A 20,247-nucleotide genomic window follows, 5' to 3' on the forward strand; every position below is an offset into this window, starting at 1 on the left:
ATAATTTATCGTTTTGTGCCTATAAAAATACCTGAACAAAAAATCATGTCTACCACAACAAAATATCGAAAATTTTCTATGAGTTTTTCTATCACAATCTTGAACTTCTAGGTTTCCGAGTAATTTTTGGAACGTCCCCTGTATGTCTGTGTGAACAAAAGGAAAAACTGTTCGCACAGCACCCGTATTCACAGGGCATTACAGTTTAGGGCTTTTTTCCTCCACTGGCGGCGCTTGTGGAGCTTTTGTATGTGAAATCTATATAAAAAAAATTTTACGAGCGCCATTACCAACAAGCTCTAACAAAAATAACCGTAATTTGCTGAATAAATACCGATAAACTACTGATGTCCATATAACCTGATATTTTTCCACATTTTTCACCGTTTTTACGTAAGGTTATAGTATGTAGACTGCAACAGGTCGTTTCCTTTAAACAGTTGATTTTAAGTCGCATATGCAAAACTATATCAAGACTTATCTATATAAATTTCATTTGTTTGTGCGAGGAGAAAACTTTTATAGATTGAACCGAAATATTCGAATAGCATTCAAGTTTTGGTTATGATAATAACCAGTCATATTTTTTTCTAACAATGAAAACAGAACCCGAATCCTCGAGTAAAGAAAAAGTAAGTATATTCTACCGCCATTTTTGTTGAAAAGTTTATCGTGCTTCATTGTTACATTTCATCAATGAAACATATTGTGATCCTTTTTATTTTTAGGTATAGATATTGATTAAAGAGTCACCTCAGCAGTCTCTTTTGTTTTAAAAAGCTAAAAATCGTGTTAACACCTTTGACTTGAACGAGTCAAAAGTTAAACAACCTGCTAATGACGAAGATTCAAGTTTTAAGCAAAATATAAAGTAAAAGACAACGATGATAATAATTTGAATTTGAGTCATATGAACGTAGCTCTGTATCGATGATCAATATTCAAGTGATGAAGAAAAAAGCACTGAGATGAAAAAAGACATGGACGACATGATGTTTCAGATAAGGTTTAAGCCAGAAATTGGTGAAAATTATTGCTTTTTAAAAAATTTTTTTAACCCTTTTACTTATATTTGTCTGAATCAAAGGTGTCTTCAGAGTTAAATAGTATCTTGGATTCTTTTGGTAATAAACTATCGACCAAAATGAGAGACCTAAGTTTTGTTGGCCCAAAAATATCACTGTCACCAATTCAACAAAGAAGCATACAAAGTGCAGATTCAAGTTTTGTTGATAACTCAATAGATCCGCTATCTGATTCACCAATGTCCAGACCAAATACTTCAAAAAGTGATTGGTAATTATGAAGATGGTTTTATGCAATTGCAGTATAAATGTTTCACTAACTTGTTCATAATATGAATATAATCGTTATTGAAGCTTTTGAATCCTTTTCAGATGCGAACACTTCAAATGAAATCATTCCAGAGACTTCGTTTAACTCTGAAGATGATTCAAGAGATATAAATTTTCTGCGTCTGTTATTCATATGAAACAAGTTCAGATGCGCAATCTGAAAAACTGAGGATATTTCATTTGGTGTTAGCATAAAGTGATCGTTCTATAATCACGAGTAATATTGAAAAAAGTCACACATAGGTTCACATGTGACAACATGAATATGATTGTACCTACATCTGACCGTACCAAAAAAGCTTTATGCCCATTTTGTCATAAACGTCGTAAAGTTAAATAAGACACATGTGGGGACAGTCCATAAAAATGAAGCTGAAGTGAAAAAATTTTCTGATTTACCAATAGGTGAGACTTGATTGATTTGCACTTGATATTTTTTTTTTTTTCTTCTCACTAGTTCTTTTTTTAAACTTTCGACATCAGCTTTTCAGTCTTTGACCTAAAACAACACAGCTAACATAAATACATTTCTGTTAACAGTGCTTCAGCAAAGTTTAAAGTTTCAATCTTGGAGGAAATAATCTTGCATATAAACTTTGTTGAAGCACTGTTAACGGAAATATACAGACATTAGGAGCATGAAAAAATACATATTTTTACACATATAAAAAATTGTACTTTCCACTGACGTTGATTTCAAAATTATGTATTTGCAGGTACTAAAGAGCGTCGAAAAATTCAAGACGGGCTTGCCAAAGTTGGTAGAAGTTATTTCAATTCAAACAACTTTATAAACAAAGGCGAACTGAATCCTGCCCGGCGACCAGGCCAGCAACTGAAAAAAAAAGCTGTTGATTACACAACATGTGTGAAATGTTGTGGAACTTTCACAAAGTCAAATATAAGACACCATCTCAAACAATGCATGAATGAAACATTCGATAGACGAAAAATAATAAGTCTAGGACGTGCTATTGAAGGACGACTAGGCCCAGGAGCGAATGATCGTATGAGACTCGTTAGTTTCCCAGTTATGCGAGAAGATGATGTCGTTCGTTTAATACGTTATGACTGGCTATTTATTATTTATGGCAATAAATTGTGTATGAAATATACGCCACATTATCAACAAAATATGATTCGAGCACGTTTAAGACTGACTGGACGTATTTTACACACGATAAAAACAATTTAGCCGAGATTATGGACTTTTTCTTCTATATATGATCCTAAAAACTATGACGCTTTAGTCGAAGCGATTCAAGTAGTCGGAAATTTCGATAGCCAATCAAATGAGTTTAAGCATCCTGCTACTGCAACTAGTGCTATAACACACGTTAAACATATAGGTCATATTTTGGTTTCAGAGTATATTAAACGTGATGATGAAGAGAATCAAAGAAAAACTGAAAAATTTCTGACTCTTGTTAGTACTGATATTGGAGACTCGATTATTATATTTCTGCTCACTTACTCAAGATAAAATGCGCAGAGAAAAGTAGAAAAAATACCTTCAACAGAAGATTTTGAAGCGCTTAGTAAAAAATACTTGGATACAGAAAAGAGAAGAAAGTTTTAAAAAATTTGAATGAAAATTATTCTTATGAAAATGATAAAATTAACTGAGTTTACAGTAGGTTCATTAATCGTTTTAATCGCAGACGAGTTGGAGAACGCAAAATATATCATTGACTGATTATTCGCGAAAGAAAAAATTGGTGAACAAATCTAGAAAGATTTATTCTCCGCATTATCGAAAGAATCACGTTATTGCCCAACGTTATCAGCGCATGAAAATCAGAGGAAAGAAATCGCACTGTAATGGTATTGCTTAAGCCCGGCATCACCAAATCTATTGATTTACTAATTACTTATCGCGCTCAAGCTGGTGTTTCTGATAAAAATAAATATTTGTTTGCGTTGCCAACATTTTTTAAAGATGAAGAAAAAGTGATTGACGCGTGTCACCTTATGGGAAAATTTTCAATCGCCTGTGGTGCTGAAAAGCCAGAAACTCTACGAGGCACAACTTTACGTAAGCACATGGCTTCAATATGTATTTCACTTGAGCTAAATGACAATTCTGTATCAGAAGTTGCTGATTTTATGGGTCATCATGAAAAAATACATCGTGATTATTACCGCCATAACACGGTTTTGCGAGAAGTTGTCAAAGTGTCTCAGCTGCTTGAAGCTGCACAAGGACGATGCGAAAATGATGAAGAAAATATCTATGAAAGTGATGCAGAACCAGCAATACGTAACTGAACGAAGTATCCGAGTGATAATGTACCTGACTCACGCAATACCACTCAATCTAATATCGAACATGAAACGTCAAATGGTTCTGTTCCTCGTGCACTAAGTTCTTCACGTCCTAAAGTGAAACATTCTGTTAAGCGCCGGCGAATCAAAAATCATTCTTCCGATGATAGTGAAGATGATCTTATTCCTAAAATGGACAAATGTATGAAAATAAAATATCCAAAAACAAGATGGACAGAATCTGAAGTTCAAGCTATAAAGACTGCGTTCCCTGAATCTTTTCAAGGTAACTTCGAACTTCCGTCAACTGAATATATCATGAAACAAAAAAAAATTCATCCACAATTACAACGTCGTACTCATTTACAAATTAAAAGTTATATAACAAATTGTAAGAATAAAAATCAGAGAAAGCCAGTTGAAGGATTGGCAATCCGGGAAACACTCTGTAACGTTGACTTTTTGCGACGTTATCGTAAAAAGTAACGATCCGTACTTTATAACGTTCTTCGATTTCATCATTCATCATTATTTTTTAGAATTCAAGTCAATGACACAGGAATAGTCATTTAAAGCATAGTCATAACTATTATTATTAATTTTTAATAAAAAAAAATTTATGTGAGTGTTCTGAATTTTATTGTATCGAATATCAATTTGATAAAGTATGTTTCACTTTGACAGTGATGAATGTTAATTTCACTCTTTCTTTAAATATTGTCATTATTATTCTTAATTTTCATAACAGTTTAATTTCGTGTTAGTTCAAAAATAAGCCATTGATAGAACTTATTCATTGTAGCTTTCATTTATTAAAGCTTTATTTTGTTCTTTTGTGTGTTTCCGAAAATAAACCATTTGATGTATCTTAACTCTCAAAGGGTCATTTTGCTTTCTTTATGTTTCCGTGAAAATAAAAAACTATTTAATAACCAGAGTGTCATATTTATTTTCGTTGATTCGAAGGCTACTATGACAAGTTAATCCTATGAGAATCAATTTTTCAGTAAGTTACACGTAAATCCAAATCCATATTCGAGAACTCATTAGCGAATTCACGTATTTTTGAATTGAAGAAACTTCAACAACATAATTTTCCGTGTTTTTTATAATAGTAAATATTTTTCCATGTTATTATTATTATTTATATAATAACGGTAAAACATCAAAATAATAGTTTTTAGTACATTCCTAACGTTCTGAGTTGACTTTCCCGCCTTATGGTCTTTAGCTGACCAGTCGCAAGTTTGCGGCAGATAAAAATGCCGCCAATATCCCAACATGCGCCGTTGAATCTCTGTCTCTCTGATTTTCATTGTGTGGTAAAGGCAGGAGTCAATCGGCATAGTTTTCGACCTAAGTGCGATGCGATGCAGCGTTGGGCTCATTTCATTCGGTCGTGTTATACGCCGCATAATATTCAGTATTATACGTTTTATATTTTTGGTGTCGTATAATACGTTTTATCCGGAGATCGATAAAAAAGCAATGAAATACATGTACTTTATTTTTATAAATCAAAAAACTAAAAGCGAACAGTAGCTAAGGAAACACATTTAAAACATAGTTTCATACATCTTTAGTTTTATTTATTTGTAAGAATCATTCCTCTCGTCCAATGAATTCTTTAAACTATAACAAAGTACAGTGTAAAAGAATGGCCTTATTTCAAGTTTAAAAGATTTATTTTATAATTTCCGGTATAGGCTACAAGTCCTCAAAACCACCGTTCTACGGATAAAAAACTTTCATAGTATGGTGGTTTTGAGGACGTTTTAAAACTACGTCGTTAATTCCGTTTTAATTTAAGTATGGTTTAAGAATATCAGAAAAGTTCTATGAAATTTCCAGACCTGTACGTTTCGTAGACAGCAGGAATGTTTGAGTAGAACTTGTAAGAAAGAAAACGGACATTCTCTAAATACCAACTGTCTAACAAATAGTTTCAGTTATTGCTATCGAAACGAATTCAGTTTCAGTTTTTCCAAAGGTATCTAAGAATTTCTAATGCTACTAAATTGAAGCGGTATCTCGTTGTTGAGGCTATTGGTTCAAGGTGATCAATCATTTCTGAGATTCCGGAAAACAGGAAAAGATTGTCTTAACTATCCATGTTAAAAGAATTCAGAACGACCGTCTTTCCAGTCAACGCGTTTTTCGTCGGAGAATTTCCTTATATTCTGGTCTCGTGTGATAGTCTTTAGGATTTGATTTGTCCAATAAATTATCAAGACTATAATAAATTTCAGTGTAAAAGAATGGCCTTATTTCGAATTTGAAATATTTACTTTATAATTTCCGGTGTAGGCTGCAAGTCCTCAAAACCACCGTTCTACGAATAAAAAACTTTCGTAGTATGGTGGTTTTGAGGACGTCTCAAAATTACATCGTTGATTCCGTTTTGATTTGAGTATGGTTTGAGATTATCAGAAAGGTTCTATGAAATTTCCAAACTCGCACGTTCCGTCGACACCAGGAAAGTTTGAGTAGAACTTGTAACATAGACAACGGTCTTTCTCTAAATACTTACTGTTTAACAAATAGTTTCAGTTATTGTTACCGAAACGAACTAAGTTTTAGTTTTCCCGACGGTATCTAAGAATTTCTAATGCTACTAAATTAAGGCAGTATCTCGTGGTTCAGGCTACTGATTCAAGGTTTTCAATTCATTTCAATTTATGAAAATTATACCTGGTAAAATAAAAAGTCCTCAAAACCACCGTTAACTGAGATGTTGTTTTGGGGACCGTCCTCAAAACCACCAAATGTCCTCGAAACCACCATTGTATATATGAAGTAGTCCCCGAAACCACCACTGTATGTATATATATGTATATGTGCATGCGATAAATCTGTAGAAGAAAAAACTTTGGAATCCGGGTTTTGTTAGGTGCCGGCAGATGCTGTTAAAAAAATCTCCAGAAAAAAAAAAAAAATTACCGACCATTGGTCTTGGGGCTACGATGGCGCCCAAGCGCCATTTTGAAAATTTGGGCGCCAGACCAGCTCGCTTGGGGCCAATTTGGCGCTCCGGGGCCAAATCTGGCAACTCTGGATCATATTGGAAGAACAACAAGTCAGTCATGGTTGAGGAAGGTTACTATGACACCTCGGCCATGATCAAAGAGTTACTCAACACACTTGTTGTTCCAACATCCAATGCCGTCTTTGTAGGCAACTCAAATGAGCTGCCACCATTGGATGTACCAACCTTCAATGGTGATTTCACCAAATGGCTAGAATTTGAAAGTCTGTTTGAACAGGTAGTTATTTTAAAACCTGGAATTTCAGACATTTCCAAATTCCGCCATTTGCAAATGGCATTGGATGAGAGAACAAAAGAGAAAATCGGTGGCATTGCCGTCACTGGTGATAATTTTGCTGTGGCCTGGGGCCAATTAAAGAGATTTTGGCAATAAGCGAAGGTTGGTCAATGCTGAGCTCAGCAACTTACTGGGTATTGAGAAGATGAAATCAGCCACCGCTCACGAGTTATCTCGTATGTTGGCCAGGGTTGAGCATTCTCGTGCAGCATTAGAGAAACTGGGCAGGCCAGTTGAGCACTGGGATGACATCATTGTATATCGTGTATCACGAATGATACACATCTCTTTGGCGTCCTCGTGGGAAAAAAAGATTGCCAATACAACTGAGCCTCCAACCTGGGCAGAGTTTAAAGAATTTTTAAATTCAAGAGAGAGGTCTATGGAGACGGTAGAGCAGGTGGAACAAATGGATGACTCTGTTCCATCACCAAATACAGTCAGGGTACATGCTGGTACTCTAGCAACTACAGCTAATAATCAGCTGTGTGAGCTCTGCCAAAGTAAAGAGCTTTGGTGAGGTGCCCACAGTTCATTTCAATGTCAGCATTGAAGCGAGATGAGTTCGTTAAGACAAAGCGACCAAGACTCATCTGCTTCAACTGCCTTGGGTCACATGCTGTCATTAAATGTAAGGCTAAGGCGTCTTGCAGAAGATGTCCAAGACAAAAGCACCACACTATGTTGTGCTACAAGAGGAGGTCGACTAGACCATCAAATTCATCATCAACATCATCACAAGCAACAACATTAACAGCCACAAAGTCACCACCACAACCAAAGGCACCAGAGACAAAGGCAAATTAATTTTTTTGTTTTTATATAAAAAACTTTTGTGTTTTTTTACTCTGTTGCTAGGTATGGCTGCGTTGTTGTGCAGAGAGTTTTGGATGTCGAAAAATGACCTCGGATATCCATCACGTGATCTCAAAGCCTTAATTTGAGATCACCTTTGTACATATTTCTTTTTATATCTTTTATATGAATACATATCATGGCAACTGTTAGTTTGGTTATTAATTGAGAGTGTTAAGAGTTATTTATTTAAAAATTCCTTTTATTTAAATTCCTTTCATCTCCTTTCTGATTAATAATAATATTGAATTACTTGTATCATACTAGACGTGGTATGACATGGTTGTTTGCTATATATATACATGTGCATGTGTCAGACTGTTAAAAAGGCACCATGTACATGTATACTTGTATACTTACTGAGCACATACGAGTACAAAGCTGCATTAATATCGAGCTGGAATCAGAATCTTTAGGCGTTTTATCTTGCCTATTATTGTCATCAGCTGTCTATGAGATTGTTTCATTTTATTTTCTATTCTTGAATATGTACAAAGGCACAGGTGTGGTACTCAATGGCCAAGAGTACCAATTAAAGTTGTAGTATTTTGGTTACGTGGTAACACATACTACAACATGATGAGAAATTAAATTTAAGTTAATTCATTAGTAGGATTAGTATATTAAGGAGCTCAATTTTACTAATATGTTTTAACAGGTGGAGAATCATCCACAATTCCTGGTAGAGACAGCTAACCCTCGACCACCAGTACTGCTGACAACAGCCATTACGGATTCACTTGATCGCTGGGGTAGGGTTGTCACTGCTCGAGCATTGCTGGATCAAGGATCCGAGATTTCACTGGTGTCGGAGGCTCTGGCAAATAGACTAGGACTTAGTCGAACGTCATCACGTCTTGCTGTGGTTGGCATTGGCCAACATACAATGCAGGCAAGAGGTGCGATTGACATTAAGGTGATATCGAGAGTGTCACCATATAAAGGTCTAGTGAAGGCATTGGTAATGCCAAAACTAACAGGGTTATTACCATCAGTTGCGATTCCCAAGCAATTGCGAGACAGCTGGGCCCACATAAAACATCTTCAGCTTGCTGATCCTGAGTTTTATGTACCAGCTCCAATTGATGCTATCTTTGGTGATGTAAACAGCACAGTACTAAAAGATGGTGTCAAAAAATTTCCAGAGGGTCAACCAACCGCTCAGAGTACAGAGCTCGGTTCGGTTTTATCTGGTAGTACCCTGAATTTGGGAAATAATACCTCTCTCTGTACAGCATCAAAAAATTATCATCAAGGAGTTTCCTGTCAGAGAGAGGAAGAGTTGTACAACCTTGTCAAAAGATTTTGGCTGCAAGAAGAGCAGTTTGACACTACAGAGTCATCAGGATTTTCTGATCACATCTGTATGAGTTATTTCATATCAAATTACGAGAGAGATACTCATGGTCGTTTTGTGGTAAGGTATCAATTTAAAAAACCTGTAGACACTTTTGGTAACTCGTTTGAGTTAGCATTGAGAATGCTTCATAACCAAGAAAAGAGAATGGTCAAAAATCCAACTCATCAACAGGCATATTGTGAATTCATGACTGAGTATGAATCACAGGGTCACATGGTAAAAGCATCACCTGTTGAAGACCATTCTAAGTGTTATTATTTACCACATCACAGTGTCATAAAAGAGTCGAGTACATCAACAAAATTGAGAGTTGTATTCAATGGTTCACAAAAAACAAATACAGGGGAATCATTGAATGACAACTTATACGAGGGTCCAAAGTTATTAAATTCTCTGGTATCAGTCCTGACACAGTGGAGAAAGTCACGTTTTGTCTTTTCTTGTGATATCAGGCAAATGTTCAGGCAGATCTTAATACATCCTGAGGATCGAAAATATCAGAGAATACTTTGGAGAGATACACTCGACTCACCAGTTCAAGAGTATGAGCTTACCACGGTAACTTATGGTACCAAGCCAGCCCCATTCCTGGCTTTGGCTACATTGAGACAGCTTGAACTGGAAGAGGGAGATAAGTTTCCACTTGTAAAGTCGGCAATATCACAAGGATCATATATGGATGATATATATGTTGGTGCTGACAATTTACAACAAGGAATTGACAAGGCTGTACAAATTCAAAAGATGCTTCACTCTGGTGGTTTTGAATTGCGAAAATGGATAAGCAATTCAAAGGAGTTACTATGCAATATCCCAAAGGATTTCCACGAGAAATCAACCAACTATTTGAGTGAAGATCATGAGATTTTCAGGACACTTGGGCTTAACTGGGATACGACGTCTGACTGTTTTAGTTACATTCCTATAAGATTCAAGGAGCCTAAAACAGTTACTAAAAGAGTCATGTTAGCTCAAGTGGCTCAAATTTTTGACCCACTTGGCTGGATTTCCCCAGTAGTTGTAAGGGGTAAATTATACATGCAGTCATTGTGGAAAATCAAACTTGATTGGGATGAGCAAATTCCTGAGAATTTATTGGGTCCATGGAGAGATTTTATCTCGCAACTGAGTCATTTATCAGAGATAAAAATACCACGGTGGTTGAATATCACACCAACAGTCACTTCAATGGAGATTCATGGATTTGGTGATGCATCTGATGCAGCAATTGGTGCTGTGGTTTACTTGGTGACTATTGATTCTCTTGGTGTTGCTAAGAGTACTATAATAGCATCCAAGTCGAAACTTGCACCTATCAAATCAGACTCCAACAGCTCCAATAAGAAGAAATATAAAGTTTCAACACCAAGATTGGAGTTGTCAGCAGCAGTACTGTTGGTTAAATTAGTGAGAGATATTGAACAGAGTTTGGATTGTCAGTCAGCAAGCATACACTTGTGGACTGACTCATCCATTACATATTACTGGATAACTGGTGACGTTAATCGTTGGAAAACATTTGTCTATAATAGAGTGGTATTCATACAAAATACATTGACACAGGCAACCTGGGATCACGTACCAGGTGAAGATAATCTAGCTGATGTAGTATCACGTGGTACATCGTCATCACAATTATATACAGATTTATTGTGGTGGCAGGGTCCAGCTTGAATTATTAAAAATCAAAATAAGTGGCCTGTTTTAAACAATCAAGAGATTGACATGACTCAAGTTGAGGAGAAACCTTTGGTTTGCAATGCAATGTCAACCATAGATGAGAGTTATTTAGATAATTTCTCGTCACTGAGAAAAGCTGTAACTGCGGCAGCATGGTTGAGAAGATTTTACCAGAGTTTTTCAGCAAGATATATTGTGGATAGGTCAAGCTGGATTACGTCTGAAGAACGTAAAATTGCATTGCTGGGTTTGGTAATTAATAATCAACGATTATACTTTCATGAGGTGATTAAACAATTATCAAAGGGTGAAGCACTTTCAAGGTCAAGTCCTTTGATAAAATTAACACCATTCCTTGACAAGGATGGTGCATTGAGAGTCGGTGGAAGACTGAGTAGATCCCTCATGACAAGTGACCAAAAAAATCCGTTGATATTACCGAGAGAGTCAAAACTAACTGAACTGATATTCAACGAGTGCCATGTAAATACATTACATGGTGGTGCACAATTGATGATGGCCACATTGAGACAACAATACTGGATTGTTGGTGGTCGAGTACCAGTCAGGAGTTTTATAAATAAATGTGTTGTTTGTGTAAGACATCGAGCTGAAGCTGCACAACAGTTAATGGGTCAACTACCAGCATCTAGAGTCTTAAAATGCAAGCCATTTCTCCATACAGGAGTTGACTATGCTGGCCCATTTGAACTGAAGACATGGTCAGGCAAATGTAATAGGTCTTACAAGAGCTATTTAGTTGTATTTGTCTGCATGGCATCATCGGCAGTTCATCTTGATTTAGCTACTGACTACACAACTGAAGGATTCCTAGCAGCATTTAAGAGATTTGTAAGTCGTCGTGGACGATGTGAGAAGTTATTTAGCGATTGTGGTACAAATTTCGTAGGTGCAGATGCTGAACTAAAACGTCTTTTTAAGTCAGCATCAAAGGAAGCTAAAAATCTTGCCACTCTTTTGGCAAAAGATGGTACAGATTGGAGCTTTATACCTCCTGGGTCACCACATTTTGGTGGCAAATGGGAATCAGTTGTTAAGTCAGCTAAACATCACATTAAGAGAGTCATTGGTGATCACAAGCTCACGTATGAACAATTTAGTAGGTTCTTAACACAAGTTGAGTGTTCACTCAACTCGAGACCCTTGTGCCCAATGACTGATGATCCTGAGGATCTTCAAGCATTAACGCCAGGTCATTTCTTGGTTGGTGAACCACTGAATGCAGTGCCTGAGCCATCTGTTTTGGATGTACCTGACAATCGTCTCAACAAGTGGCGATTGTTAAGGAAGTTCATGGAGTCTTTTTGGGACAGATGGTCCAAGGAGTATTTACAGAAATATTTGGTCAGGTCCAAATGGTTGCATACATCACCATGCATTCAAGTGAGTACAATGGCATTGGTCATTGATGAGAGATTACCACCAGGTAAATGGGCCTTGGCACGAGTCACTCAGGTGTTTCCTGGAGCTAATGGATTGGTCAGAGCAGTCACTGTTAAGACACAAACTGCTGAGTACCAAAGGCCAGTGGCGAAATTATGTGTGTTACCTATTGAGGTCACACATACATGAGTTGACAATTACATTGTCAAGGGGGGAGAATGTTTACGCAAGAGACCGCTATATTTGTATAGCAGCACCTGCCGGTCAACTTTATTTTTGACGTCACGCCAACGCTTGGATATACCACGCGCAGGCGCGACTTTGCTTGCTGGATTCGTGCATTCTCGGATGGATCCGAGAATACTCGGTTACTTATCTGTCTATCTACGCCAACTGGACTACGAGACACATCGCATCGTACTTCAATAGACTAAGCGTCTAATTTATATTCACTGTAATTAACACCTGGTGCATACAACACCAAGTGGTTTTGAGGTTAACTTTTTGAGAGTTTGCAAAAGGTATGACACCTTTTGCAAGGAGTTTAATTTATACATTATTTAGTTTTACAATAAACCGTTATTTTATCTGTTAATTAAAACACCTTGTGTTTCATCATTTATTCCTTTTTACAATCCACTTCCTCGCGTCAATACCTAACAAATGCAAGTATAACTAATAAATACAAATAAAATACTTGTATATTAATATATACAACAGCGCATATAATAAATAAATTAAATATAAAAATACGCGCATTTGAATTCATCTATACTACAGAACACCTGATGGTAACGGTTACCGACCGATTACCATGGCGCTACAAGGCGCAATGTAGACTGACAGAAAATGGATTCCTGCCCAGATCCGTTACTGGATCTGACGTCTAAACTCTATGTTTTTTCCTTTTACTCATACCCAACTCGCGCCTAAAGATGTTTACACATCAAAAATAACATGAATTGAATATTGTGAGTATTATTTGCAACAATCATGTTGAAGAAATAAATAATTATCATCGAAATAAATTTAATATGAGTAATAATATCTGTGAAAACGAAAATCAATTTGATGTTGATGATAATATGTGTGAGAATGAAAATAAATCAAATGTTGTGAATAATCATATTGCGAATATAAATTGTGATCAACAGAATAAATTAAATATTGTTGATAATGATCATCAGCAAAACAAAAAGGATGTTGTTGATGGTGAACGTAAAAATCAAAATATATTATTGTATAAGATGGCGGATATAGAGGCCGAATTATTAAAATTAAACTGTGGAATAGAGGAGTCAAAACAAGCACGAGCACAGCTTCAGGAAAAAATCAAATATATGAAAGAAATGAATAATTGTCACCAAAATAAATAACATAATGATAGTAATGTTAAAATATGTAAAAATGATAATGAATCAAACGTTGTGAATATCTATATTTTATAGTGAAAAAATGAATCATCGAAATAAATTAAGTGTTGATAATAATAATTATTTAAATGTCGCTACCATACATGTAAAAATCAAAATGAATTCAAGGTGAATAATAATCACAATGAGCATTTTGGAGAAATGAATGATTCTCTTCAAATAAGTACTGTCGATAATAAATATAAAAAGAAAATAAAATTCATGGCTGTGAATAATAATTATGACAATGATATAAAAAGATAAAATCCTGAACAACAATATAAAATAAATTTTGCTGAGAATAAACATAAAAAGAATATTTAATTGAATATGGTAAATAATCAAACTCAAAATAATGATAAAATTGAAAGCAAAATTGGAAGAAAATCTTTGCATTTAATGAATAATGATATGCATAGTGATAAATATAAAAATGAAATTAAAAATAATGGTAAAATTGAGTGTAAAATAAAACATATGCATTTAATAAACAATAATAATATGAATGTTGACAAATATCAATTTGATGGTAAAGTTGTCTGTAACAGATATTCGTGTCACTGTAAAATATTTGGTGGATTTGACTTGGGTAGTCAATTAAAAAATTGTCACCATGAATTGTGTTGGCTATTGTCATTTGCCTCATGTCAAGGACCAGGTGGCATATTGATGATGATATTAATTCAGCAGGCTTCACTGAATTTGAGGAGTAGCATGAATTCATCCACATGTTGTAAATCAACAAATAAAATGTGTATTGTTTTTAAAGATGCCGCGATACGAGACAAGACGAGAATGTGCCTTCTCTCGTCTTGTCTCACAAAAAACAAATCTTCGTCTCGTCTCATCTCGTCTCGATTTACCAAAAAAATATTGCTTATCGTCTCGATTTTTTCTCGTAAAAGTAGTATATCGTGATGTGGGGGTAAAGTAGGGTTTTATCGAACGCTATGAGTGAGGTGCGAGGTGGAGTGGAAACATGAGACTTTGAGCTTTCCTTAGATGAAATTTATTATGATGTTTGTGTGTTCTAGCCACTTGACAGAACTTTTTTCATTTTGAATCCCCTAATAAAAAGTTGGCAATGTTAATTCTAGCATGCATGCCTTTTGATGGTATAAAATCAAGTGCTAACGATCGTAATTTCTACTGGTCATCAATAAAATGAGCTGTAGTGCCATAATAAAAATTTACCTTTTAACGATGTCCAACCATCGACAGTAAATGAAATATTCGATGAATTTTTTTGCAATATATCTTTGACAATATTTTTAGTTATCAAGGAAACTTGATTTACTTTTTGTGTCATTGAAGTACGTTTTGGACAAGTGATAGAGACATATCCAAAAAAATCTTGGCTGGAGTCACCAGAAAAAAAATTTAGTGGCAAGTATTTTATACTAATGAATTGCACTGTTTGTATTTTTAATTCTTCTGGTTGAAACTCCTGGAAAAAACAACATGTGTTCCGTAGGAACAGAAAATAAAAATCATAAAAAAAATTTATTTTATTAAAGGTAGTATTTTCTCGTTTTTCTTGGGTTTTTGATGAAGAAAAAACTTCAGCACTGCTCAAGGCCAAAGCAAGAAAATATTCGTAAAGAAAAAGAAAGGATGTAAAGTTCTAACAATATGATCGGCTCGGACGACTGGGGACAAAGGCTCGGTTGGTGATGGACAGAACGTCCAAAAATTATCAACCGTGTTGAAATAGTACAAAGAGGCATATTTTTTATTTTCGAGACTGGCCATTTCTTGAAAATATGCGTCTGACTCCTTCCTTTCCATTCGTTCACCTGGTCCGCGTTTTCCAGACAGTAAAAGAATTCAACTAATAAGAGAATAGACGCTGAATTTTCCTCCAATCATTTTTTCACATAAAATCTACACCATTGCATGACATTATCTGACTACTCCCTCTCTTCTTGTTTATACCTCAATTCGAATAAACGAAAAAGAAAACGAAAAGCAAATACACTCGAAATCGAACAGTCATCGCTATACGACTCCATCAAACTCGACATTCATTCTTATCTGATGTATGTTAAAATTGATAATCAAAATAAAAAAAATTAAAACGAAACTTGTGTAATAATCTACTACTTATTTCACGCTTGAACAACATGAATATAAAAATTAATATTATTTCATAGAATAATTAGGAAAATAATTGATATCGTCACAAAGAATTTTCATTTACTTTTTTACCAATACTCTCACACAAATAATTTTTATTTGGTTTATCATGAATATTCTCACACAAAGAATTTTCGTTTATAGTTTTGAAATCGACCATTTTTATTTTTGGTTCTTTAATGACCTTTTCATAACTATTTGTATTATACATGTGGAAGCATGCTCTACCTTTAATATTCTTTACCAAGCATTCTCCCGCAATAATACCTTTACCCATATTTAATTGTTCTAAGTAGCCCTCTTTTTTATCATTATTAATTATCAAAGCCGCGCATACTTTGCGACTGTTTGGTGGAATCCTCATAAATCCCTCAATTTTTGGATTTTCAAAAACAACGAATTTATCGTTAATTTCCAATACATTTTTTTCGAAATTTATAATTGCGCCCGTTGATTCGAAAAATTCCGAACCTAAGATACCTGCGCAATTAATAGGTACTTTATCGGGTATAATTAAACAGATTATTTCTTCCCCCGAAATTTTTATCTTGGCTTTATCCAAAGTATTTATAAGACCCTCCGATATGCCTTGTAAAGATTCTATTTCGCTTTCATCAATTTCTAGGCCTGATGCCTGTGATTTTTTTAGAAAATTTGGGGTTGCTCCCGAATCTAACATTATCTTGACTATGTCGTTACCATTATTCAACTTGATTTCTATATAAGGGATAGAATTAAAATTTGTTGCATTTATGGTAATGACTGGTTTATTTATTTTAATTTGATTTATTTTTAAAATTTTCTTATTTCAGTTATTATTAATTTCTTTAATTATTACACAATCTTTATCGGATACAAATCCAGTCGCTACCATAGCTGCAATACTTTTATTGTTAATTTCACTAATTATTAGTTTACGCCGTCCCTCTTCGCTTAGAAGGACGGTTGCAAGTTTCCCTGGACTCTTTGTCGAAACTTTTCTTAATGCAATTACTTTCTGTGTGATCGTCACCCTTGCAGTAATCGCATCCCCGAATCGAACCATCACTTCTGTCATCTGAATATTTACTATTACCAGTGTTATCATCATTATTACCATTGTTATTACCATTATTATTACCGTTACTATACCCATTAATATTATTACCATTATTATAACCATTCATATTATTACCATTATTATAACCATTTTTATTACCATTATAACAGCCATTATTATTTCCATTATTATGATTATTATAATTTTGCCGTCGTTGTTGGTTGCACTCTTTTGCTTGGTGACCAATTATGTTGAATAATTGGCAGTTTGGGCGTTGAACTTTTCCAGATGTTGTTCTTTCGTTGAATCGCACTTGAGGACGCTGATAATTGTCTCTTTGAATTGTACAATTCTTTAAGACATGCCCTTTTATTTTACATAATTGGCATATTGGTGTGTCATAGTTGTGGTGGAACATAATTTCCAATTTTATAACAGGTTTTCGCATCATGACCTTTAGTGTCGCAGATTTGGCATATTTTGTCATGTTCCATTTCTTCCACAATTGTTGGACAATTCTTTGTTATGTGTTCATTGCTATTACATAGTTGACAACTTTGCTGGTTTTCATTTTTTTTCGAATTTATGAGATCTTGTGTATATCATTTCCACCAGGTTCTTTTCTAGGTCTCTACCTACCAAGTCTTGCCTTTTTTCACATTCTATTCTGAATCTTGTGAGTTCTTGGGACTTGCCTTTATAATTGGAAATATTTTTACATAACTTATTCATAAGAGTCAGAAGATGTGTTGTTTCTTGGATCTCTGCTAATCTTCTTGCTGATGTATCCGTCATTGTGTTACTGTTTGGGGTTCTCTGTTTGGATTCAATATTGTGTTTATTTCTATCTTCTTGATAGCTGTACTTACTCCTCTTTTTAGATTATTGAATGCAATTTGATTTGTATTCAATGCTCTTTCTTTTTCTTTATTCTCTCTGTTTTCAAGATCAATACTATTTATTAATCTCTGAGCTTCCGCTATTTGCTGATTAAGCTCGTCGTCTTCCCAATATTGATCATCTATTTCTTCGATCACCATTCCTGTTTCTTGGTCTGCTGATGTGCTGCTCTTGTTGTCATTTTTGCTGTCACTACTGCTATCTGGCAATTCAGTATTCCTTGCAGTATAGATTTTAAAACTATTGTTATAATTATCTTCGTCGTTAGCTATAATTAAGTCGTTATAATGATGTGTATTTATTGTGGGTTAATTAATTTGTACTTTTATCAGGGTGGTATATATAATTTTCATCGATTCTGGTAAATGTTTTTGTGGTTCTGATAATTTTTCACACGATTCCGTTATGTTCACTAACGGTGATGATGTGTCTCCCAAGATTTCTCAATCTATTTGACTTTCAATTTTTAGTGTTCCGTAGGACACTTATGTTTTCACTTTTCGTGTGACTTTTTGTTATTTCGCGATAAAAATAAAAGTTATGAATCGAATTGGCTTCTATGAAGCCCATTTGGTTCCATTTTTTTTCCCAAAAGCAGTCATCGTATTCATTTTCAATTTTTGGCCTTTATCAGTTGTGATAGTGCCATTTTTCTGCAGGGCCCAATTTAAAATATTGACGGATCGGATCCGGCAATGATTCAATCGACGACGCTTCATCTGTAGACTCTCGGATATTTTTTTGAAATTTTTTGGTCGTTTATTTTTTTTTTTATTAAACAAAAAGTAGTGTCAGAATTTGTTTTTGCAAGATATTTTTTGAACCGCCGAACCGAATTAGTTGATGTTAAATGAAATTTATGTTTTTTTTTTTTCCCCAAGAGCAATTATCATATTTATTTTGAATTTTTGGGCCTCATTAAAATTAATATCCGCATTTTCTGATAGGGCCTAATTCCAAATATTGACGGATCGATTCCGGCAATGTTTCAATCGACGACGCTTCATCTGTAGACTTTACGATATTTTTTTGAAACTCTTCGGTCGTTTATTTTTTTTTTTATTAAACAAAATGTAGTGTCAGAATTTGTTTTTGCAAGATATTTTTTGATGTTAAATAAAATTTATGTTTTTTTTTTTTCCTAAAAGCAATTATCATATTTTTTTTAATTTTTGGGCCTTATTAGATTTGATATTTCTATTTTTCGATAGGGCCCAATTTCAAATATTGACAGATCGATTCCGGCAATGTTTCAATCGATGACGCTTCCTCTGTAGACTTTACGTCATTTTTTTGAAATTTTTCGGTCGTTTATTTTTTTTTTATTAAACAACAGAAATAAACAGCAGTAGAAAATAAATCAAAACAAAAAAAATAGCCATTTATTTTACAACAAAATGAAAAAACAAATCAAACAACAAAAAAAAAAAAATAAAAAATCCTACGGAACACTTTGGGTGCACCTTGGGGGACTTGACTAAATTTTTTTTTTCTATTCGTTTTTTAGGAAAATAGCTTGTTTTCTACAAATATTAATCGAAATTCTACATCTACAATGTCATTGTCTAATAAATTACCACAACCTGGACCAAGTGCTCAAAAGGTAATAATATTTTATTGTTTTTTTTATATATCTTGAAAAAAACTGTTTATTTTATATTTTTAATTTTTTTTTTTTATAAATTCTTTCAATATTAAAAATATAGATATAGAAAAAAAAAATTAAATAAATCACATACAAAATCAATGACCAGAAAACAACTATTAGTAAATAATTTTTAAATTCGAACAGATAAACTAATGATTATTTATTTAAAACTTTACTTTTACACATTTCACTGGTATTGATAGATTTATTAATGTTTTCAAATTTGAATAATATTTTCTTATAGCTTCAATAACAAAAAAAAATAAAATTCAAAAACCAAGTAAAATAATAAAAATATATTAGATAACAACAATTATTCTTTTTTTTTTTCAGGAAAATGGCTTTTTTTCTTTGGAAATTAATCAGAATTCCAATTCTAATAATGAATTTGACAATAAATTAACACAACTTGAAACGATTGTTCAAAAGGTAATAATAGTTTATGAATTTTTTGATTATTTTTTTTTGATAAATGTAAGAATTACATTTATATTTTTAAATCTCCAATGACATAAAAAAATTTTAAAAAAATTTTGTTTTTCTTTTTTATATCATTTTTATTAAATTTATATTCGATTAAATTTCTGTTTATTTTTTTTAAACACTATTACATATCTTCTATTAGTATCTACGATTAGTATTTTATTTTTACTGTAATTAATTTCTAGATTAATTAATTTTTTTTTTTTATTTGTTTTTTAGGAAAAAGGCTTGTTTTTTACAAATATTAATCAAAATTCTACATCTACATTGTCATTGTCTAATAAATTACCACAATCTGGACCAAGTGCTCAAAAGGTAATAATATTGCATTTTTTTATTTTATATTTTTTATTTTTTTTTTCATAAATTCATTCAATATCAAAAATA

At 33.8% G+C, this 20,247-nt stretch overlaps 3 protein-coding genes across 3 annotated transcripts; 2 read left to right on the forward strand and 1 right to left on the reverse strand.

Annotated features, from left to right (window-relative positions):
- The first annotated feature begins 7,624 nt into the window (after window positions 1-7,624).
- Window positions 7,625-10,832, forward strand: LOC122852623. The gene is made up of 2 exons (XM_044152559.1): window positions 7,625-7,741; window positions 8,457-10,832. Exons 1-2 carry the CDS (start codon window positions 7,625-7,627, stop codon window positions 10,830-10,832), a joined length of 2,493 nt encoding a protein of 830 aa, XP_044008494.1.
- A 51-nt stretch (window positions 10,833-10,883) lies between these two features.
- LOC122852695 lies at window positions 10,884-12,431 on the forward strand. Its single transcript, XM_044152680.1, has one exon. It carries the CDS (start codon window positions 10,884-10,886, stop codon window positions 12,429-12,431), a length of 1,548 nt encoding a protein of 515 aa, XP_044008615.1.
- Window positions 12,432-16,704: 4,273 nt separating this feature from the next.
- LOC122852774 (putative uncharacterized protein DDB_G0286751) lies at window positions 16,705-17,624 on the reverse strand. Its single transcript, XM_044152807.1, has 2 exons — window positions 17,479-17,624; window positions 16,705-16,915 (listed from the first exon to the last, which is right to left on the reverse strand). The coding sequence occupies exons 1-2, from the start codon at window positions 17,622-17,624 to the stop codon at window positions 16,705-16,707; spliced, it is 357 nt and encodes a 118-aa protein (XP_044008742.1).
- Between the last annotated feature and the right edge of the window lie 2,623 nt (window positions 17,625-20,247).

Source organism: Aphidius gifuensis, linkage group LG1 (genome assembly GCF_014905175.1).
Source record: "Aphidius gifuensis isolate YNYX2018 linkage group LG1, ASM1490517v1, whole genome shotgun sequence".
Taxonomy (NCBI): domain Eukaryota; kingdom Metazoa; phylum Arthropoda; class Insecta; order Hymenoptera; family Braconidae; genus Aphidius; species Aphidius gifuensis.

Coding starts and splice junctions, on each gene's coding strand:
- LOC122852623 (XM_044152559.1), top strand. CDS start 7,625: ATGTTGTGCTACAAGAGGAGGTCGACTAGACCATCAAATTCATCATCA. Junction 7,742..8,456: donor CAAAGGCACCAGAGACAAAG/GCAAATTAATTT, acceptor ATGTTTTAACAG/GTGGAGAATCATCCACAATT.
- LOC122852695 (XM_044152680.1), top strand. CDS start 10,884: ATGACTCAAGTTGAGGAGAAACCTTTGGTTTGCAATGCAATGTCAACC.
- LOC122852774 (XM_044152807.1), bottom strand. CDS start 17,624: ATGACGGATACATCAGCAAGAAGATTAGCAGAGATCCAAGAAACAACA. Junction 16,916..17,478: donor AGAATAGAATGTGAAAAAAG/GCAAGACTTGGT, acceptor TAATGGGTATAG/TAACGGTAATAATAATGGTA.